Source organism: Vigna unguiculata, chromosome 3, assembly GCF_004118075.2.
Source record: "Vigna unguiculata cultivar IT97K-499-35 chromosome 3, ASM411807v1, whole genome shotgun sequence".
In the NCBI taxonomy this organism is placed as follows: domain Eukaryota; kingdom Viridiplantae; phylum Streptophyta; class Magnoliopsida; order Fabales; family Fabaceae; genus Vigna; species Vigna unguiculata.
This window is the reverse complement of record NC_040281.1, coordinates 55,424,371-55,431,199: the sequence shown is the minus strand read 5'-3', so window position 1 is coordinate 55,431,199 and position 6,829 is coordinate 55,424,371. Positions and strand designations below refer to the sequence as shown.

At 32.0% G+C, this 6,829-nt stretch overlaps 1 protein-coding gene across 1 annotated transcript; it reads right to left on the bottom strand.

Moving 5' to 3' along the window:
* Positions 1-777: 777 nt before the first annotated feature.
* LOC114176687 (probable receptor-like protein kinase At5g20050) lies at positions 778-2,380 on the bottom strand. The gene has a single exon (XM_028061799.1). It carries the CDS (start codon positions 2,246-2,248, stop codon positions 911-913), a length of 1,338 nt encoding a protein of 445 aa, XP_027917600.1. The 5' UTR covers positions 2,249-2,380; the 3' UTR covers positions 778-910.
* Positions 2,381-6,829: the final 4,449 nt, after the last annotated feature.

The window sequence follows — 6,829 nt, the reverse complement described above, 5'->3', positions numbered from 1 at the left end:
TCTTGATTATTCAAAAATTCGTATTCTTTTTGGTGAAATTTCATTTTAATTCTGCTTTTGTATTTAAGCTCACGCGCTTTATCATTGAAGTCAACATATGAGACTTCATTTTATAATTAAAAATGTTGTTAAAAACGAAGTATCAAGAATATCAACATTTGTCTTTGTCATGAACAAGTCAGAGGTTGCAGATTTATCTGCATTGTATTACAAGTCTCCACATGTAATAAGAAAGTTAATTTGTCAGAAAGTACCCTTTATTATTTTGTCAAAAAATAAAAACATCCAGAATAAATAAATAATAGGACTAGTTTTGTGAGCCAAAATTGTTTTCATACTCTAAATTTTAACCATATGCTCCTTAAGGTGAGAAAACCGATTCCTCGTTCATAGTAAACTAAATAAATTAATGTAATGACGCTATCATACACAAACTTACAAAAGTTATCTTTTTTACACTCTAAACTATCCGTTAGTTATTAGGAAAGAAGGAACAATAAGTGAAACTGGAGTTACTTTTTTTTTTTTTTTTTTTAAGTTTGACAATTTCTTCCATATATCCCCACCACTTTTTCTTTATTGATTCTACTGTATTATTTCACTCCTATTACCTTAGCAAGAAAAGACTGATTAGCGTAAAAAAATTGAAGACTAGATCAGCAAAAACTTAGTCAAAGGAACCTCCAAATCACACGCAGAATAGTAATGCCAAGACTGACTTATGAACATGGCATTTTAGATACAGGCAGTGTTTGCAGAAGAACCCAGAAAAATAGATTATAGAGAAACAAAAAAAGGATAAACTCTGTATATGTATATAATTTCCACACTGAAAATATTAGAACTGTGTCCCAATTTATACAATTGAAGTAAGTAATGAGAAGCAAAAAGTAGGGTGAAAGAGAAGTTACTATCTGCCAGATAAAATAGTTGTTCCCAGTGAGTAAGTAGATGTGCAATCGACATTGCTGGAAACAGAGGTCAACAACCTTGCAAGATTTCGATGATCTACAGGGTCTTCATCAACGGCTAGTAAATCAACAAGAATCATTCTGGAACCAGGGGGTTCATCCACCCTCACACGCTGTTCAAGCATATCAATCACATGTGCCATGGTAGGTCTCAACCTTGGCTTCTCTTGTATACACCACAATGCAATATACACCAATCTAATCACCTCACTCTCATCAACACCCCCACTTTCAATCAACCTATGATCCACAATCTCCATGAACTTCCCCTCCCTCACTTTCTCGTTAACAATCTTAGGAAAAAACTCCCACTTTTTCTTAGTGCTGTCTCTCGGATCCTCCACCCTAAGAACATTCCTTCTCCCTCCAATTATTTCCAACAAAACCATCCCATAACTGTAAATATCAGTTTTCTCGGACACCCCTCTTTCCAAAAGCCACTCAGGAGCCAAGTACCCTCTTGTCCCCCTCATTGTTGTCATCACCTGACTCACGTCGTTGCCAACAAGCGTCGAGAGACCAAAATCAGAAACAAGAGCCTTATAATCCTCATCCAACAGTATATTCTCGGGTTTCACGTCAAGGTGCAAAACCCTCTTCCTACAATCATGGTGAAGATAAGACAACCCTCTCGCAACATCAATCGCAACCTTGTACCTCGACTTCCACGGCAAACACCCACTTTTACGTGCACGCTTTTCCCTTGAGGGAAAGATCCAACAGTCCAAAGACCCGTTTGGGATGTACTCATAAACAAGGTACCTAGGCGATGTCGGGGCGTTGCAATAACCAAACATGCGCACCAGGTTGACATGGTGCACGCTAGCAATGGCGGCAACTTCTGATCTGAACTCCTTCTCCCCACGCTCCTCTCCGTCGATCCGTTTCACCGCAACCGAAGTTCCATCGCTGAGAATGCCTTTGAAGACCGAAGCCGAGGACCCTCTTCCCAACAGTGATTGAAACCCATCCGTTGCTTCCTCAAGCTCCTTGTAACGGAACTTCGTGGGAACCCCGGCAACTTTTCTTAAGAAACTGTACTCTATTCGAAGCTCTCGCCCTTCCGTCTTCAACTGTGACTCCAACAACCTCCTCCGGCGGTGGTAACGGTGCCTTATGAATGCACATGAAAAGACCGCGATTATCACAGCAATAGAAGCGCCACATATGAGGAAGAAGGCGTGTGAAAGCTTCAGGGAGACGCGTGCAACGATGATGAATATGATCAGTGCAATCACCGCTATCGCAGAGATTGTGTTGGCTTTTCTGTCCTCCATTAGAACTTCATTGTTTTCTGGTGAAGGAGTAAACCAACGGCAAAAGGGTCTCTTTATGGTTCGAGAGCTTGGTATTCTTACAAGACTAAGGAGGTTAGATTAGGTTGTGATGAGTGACAGCAAGAAAAAAAATGTGTAACTTGTTTTTAAATAAATACAACTATTTCATTAGTTTTAGTGAGGGGGACCATTCTTATCGTCAAAAACGGCTAAAAAACCTTAATGTTGGGTGGTTTTAAGATTTATTTATGTACATTAGAAGTAACCAAGAAATATAATTAAAACCGACACGAGTCTCAAAGTTATTGGGCGAAGACCGTAGAAAAATGCATGGTCTTGTAGTTTTCAGAATTGTTGTGTAAAAGGCGGGGTTTGATTTGGTCAATGATTGAGTTCTCCAAATCCAATGCCAACATATGTAGTGACAAAGGGGAATGAAGAATGAGGACAAGTTGATGAGGTTTAATTTGGTCAACAATTGGGTTCCTCTCATAACAGTGGAGGGTGGAGGGCACTTGAGGCGTGTTGGGAAGTAAATGCAAAACTTTTTGTTTTGTTGTTTCCCTCTCTTCCACAAAATTTAGCACAAATGCTCCAACTGTTCTTCAGGGCAGAGAGAAAACTTCAATGCTCTCTCATGTGTGGTTGTTTATAACATGGCCCTCCAACCATGTGAGAATTCAATTTGGGATGTCAAATTCATCTGTCTTCAGTACAACATCATTTTTTTTTTCTTTTACTTAAGATATCATTTTTTTTTACCTAAATACGTTTTCAAAAATGATATTCCTAGGATTACTAATTCTGGGTTTCACAAACACGTTTGGCAAATATGAGTCATTTCTTGGATTATTTTAAAATTTATTTAATTCCAAATTAAATATTTAAAAAGGGTAAAGTGAGATGAGATTGAGAAATTATTTTAGAAAATAACTTTCACGGTGTGAAAACATAATACTTTCACCCTTTTACGTTAGAATAAAAAGAAGAAAAACATGTGCAGTACAGATTCTTAAAAATGAGAGATGTTGAGCATATTATTTTTATAACTTGTAAAAACGTTTTTTATGCTCATATTTCCAATAAAAATTTTGCAAAACATAAAACAAATAAATTAAATCATGAGATCCGTGGTTTATATATATATATATATATATATATATATATATATATATATATATATATATATATATATATATATATATATATATATATATATATATATATATATATATATATATATATATATGAATGGGCATTTCTTCCTCCACCCCCATATTTTTAAAATTCCAAATATATCCCTTGTTGAAATTAATAAAAATGGAAAGTATGTTGAATGGTTTAGCTTTGGTGCTTGTTGGTAGCTGGCTGGGATCTATGGTGGTTGGTGGTGGTGGTGGGAGGAATCTGCATTCCATTCGTTTTGATTTATCGTGGGTAAGCTTTTTTTTTTTGTGTGTGTTTGAATTATAATTCTGCATTATACAATTCGTAAATAATTTAGATCGTGTAATTCGTAAATATTCTAAATTACGCAATCTTAAATAAAAAAATATTAGCTTTCTGCATAATGAACTATACAATCAAGAATATAAACCTGAATACTGAATTGTACAGCTTGTTAATTTACATTTCGAAATTACATATTAAATTGTACAATCTAAAATACAAATTTATTTTTCGTATGTTTTTCCTTATCATGCTTTCTTATGTCCTATTATTAATGCATGATGAAATTGGAGGTTATTTTGTTATTTTGCAATGAAAAATGAAGATAAATTGGTTGGAGTGAGCTGTCTTTTACCTTTTACAACTGAGGTTAGTAGAACTTAATTAGTGTATGAAAAAAGTAATAACAGGAAATATAGTTACGTTATTTGTGTAGATAGGTATTTAGGACCGCATATGACCTTTGATATTAGTTTTGTAATAATGATATTAAGGTGTGACACGACAAATGAATAATAGAAAAAAAAAAAAAAGACTTATGTGTTGTTAGATTATGAAATGAGAGATAAGTATTGATCTAATTAGCAGAAAAAAATGTGATTATATTTTAAATTATTAAACCTGTTCACAAAATATGAGAACCATAATCATATTATATAACCATTTTATCATTAGGATCAAATTACTTCAGAATAATTAATCAAATAAAACTAATTTATTCTTGAAAAATGCATTTCAGAAAAATAGGTTTCGGATGTATAGTATTCCAAAAACATTAAATTTTTTCTTTCTGAAACACCGATTCCATCCCAACCCCAATTTGGAAGAAATAATGCAACTGACATCTTCGATCAATCGAGACAATGGAGGTGCAGGAGTGTGAAATATGAGTGGGACAGACCAAGTGATTTTAGGATTTTAAATAATTTATTAATAAAGGATGATAAAGTCATTTCCTTAAAATTATGGAGGTGCATCAAGAAAATATGAAAATGTAAGAAGATGTAACCTATATGAATTGGAGGATGAATGTAAATAAATGGACATGATTAAGAGAGGAAACAAAGGGTCTTTCTTCCTGTACCTCCAAAATTTCTTCTACACCTCCAAAATTTTTTTAAATTCCCAAAAAATTCTTTGACCATTTAAGGAAACCCGCGGACACCACACCCCCAAAATTATGTCGACTTCCGGAAGTCAAAATATATGACTTCCGAAAGTTAAAATATATCACTGGAAGTTAACTTTCGAAAGTCCAAATATATCACCGGAAGTTGACTTCTGAAAGTCAAAATGTATCACCGGAAGTTGACTTCCGAAAGTCAAAATGTATCACCGGAAGTTGACTTCTAGAAGTCAAAAAGTATCACCGAAAGTCAACTTTCGGAAGTCAAAATATATCACGAGAAGTCGACTTTCGGAAGTCAAAATATATCACGGGAAGTGGACTTTCGGAAGTCAAAATGTATCAACAGAAGTCAACTTCCGGAAGTCAAAAAACATTACCAAAAGTCGACTTCCGGAAGTCAAAAACTTAATTTTATTTTAAATATTTTTAATTCTTTTGAAAATTTATATTTTCTAACTTTTAATTGTTTTTTAATTTATTATTTTATTTATTTTTTACGTTTTCATATTTCTTAATATATATTTTAAAAAAACTATTAATATCTATATATATAATTTTATTTTTATTTAATATACTGAAAAATAAATATAAATTAAAAAATATATATATATACAAATAAATATATATAATTTTAAATATGACTTTTTTTTAATTCTTTTTTATTTTTATTAAAGTTTTAATAAATTATATAAAAATAAATTAAAATTTAAAATTATAAAAAGATATATAATTGAAAAAATTTGATTCAAATTAAATATTTAAATTTTAAATGAAATTAAAAAATTCAAATAAAATATAAAATATTATACAAATGAAATATATAAATAAAATAATTATAATAATATCAATAAAATAAATAAAATTAAAAATAAAATAGAAAAATAATTTAAATTAAAATAGTAAAACTTTAACTAAAAACAGAAATATATATATATATATATATTTTTTTTTTTTAATTTAAAGTTTTATTATTTTAATTTAAATTATTTTTCAATTTTTTTATTTAGCTTTTTTTACTTATTTTTATTTTCTAAAGTAATTTTTTTAAAATTTATATATTTTATAACTTTTAATATTTTTAATACGTATTTTAAAAAATAAAATAAAATAAAAGATAGAAAACATAAATTTTAAAAAGAATTAAAAATATTTAAAATAAAATTAATTTTTTGACTTTAGGGAAATGATTTTTGACTTCCGGTAATGATTTTTTACTCTTGGAAATCGACTTCCGATGATATATTTTAACTTCCGAAAGTTGACATTCGGAAATAATTTTGAGGGTGTGATGTCCGTGAGTTTCCTTAAATGGTTAAAGGGTTTTTTGGGAATTTAAAGAAATTTTGGAGGTGCAAAAGAAATGTTTGGAGGTATAGGAAGAAAGCCCCGGAAACAAATAGAAGAAAATTTAGGGAGCTTCTCCCTGCACCTCCAAAGGGTTCTTCAATACCTCCAAAAACTATTTTAATTCCTGCTTTGCCCTTTAAAGTAAAAGATAAAGATTAAAGAGTAAAATTTATCTTTCCTCCTAGAGCTTCCACCTCCTGCACCTCCCAATATTGAATCTCATTTGATCTGGCCTTTGTGTGGCAGCAGCAATTCTCCACCTCTGGTCTCTTAAAATTCGCGTAACAACAACAAAAAAAATACTTTTTCTAACTATTATTGGATTAAAAACTATTACGAGAAGATGATGCAGGGGATAAGAAATATCACATGTTTTCATTTTGGTAAAAAACGAACGACTTACGAACTGCTTGAAGCTCTATATAAACCATTTCGCGCCACTGGAATTTCACTACGAAACCAGGTACTTCCAACAGCGTCTCGACCACTTCAGTTTCTCGGAGCTACCAAACCTTCTGATACCTCAGCTCCTCTACCAAACCCTCCCTCTCTCTCACCTTTCGCACCTCAATCCTTCTTTTCTCCGACGTGTCATAGTGGTTCGAAAATGTAGGAGGCGACAGTGTGAAGTGCAGGGACAATGGTTATGTGAAGAT

Excerpts from the sequence above, each read along its gene's own strand:
- LOC114176687 (XM_028061799.1), bottom strand. The coding sequence starts at position 2,248 with ATGGAGGACAGAAAAGCCAACACAATCTCTGCGATAGCGGTGATTGCA.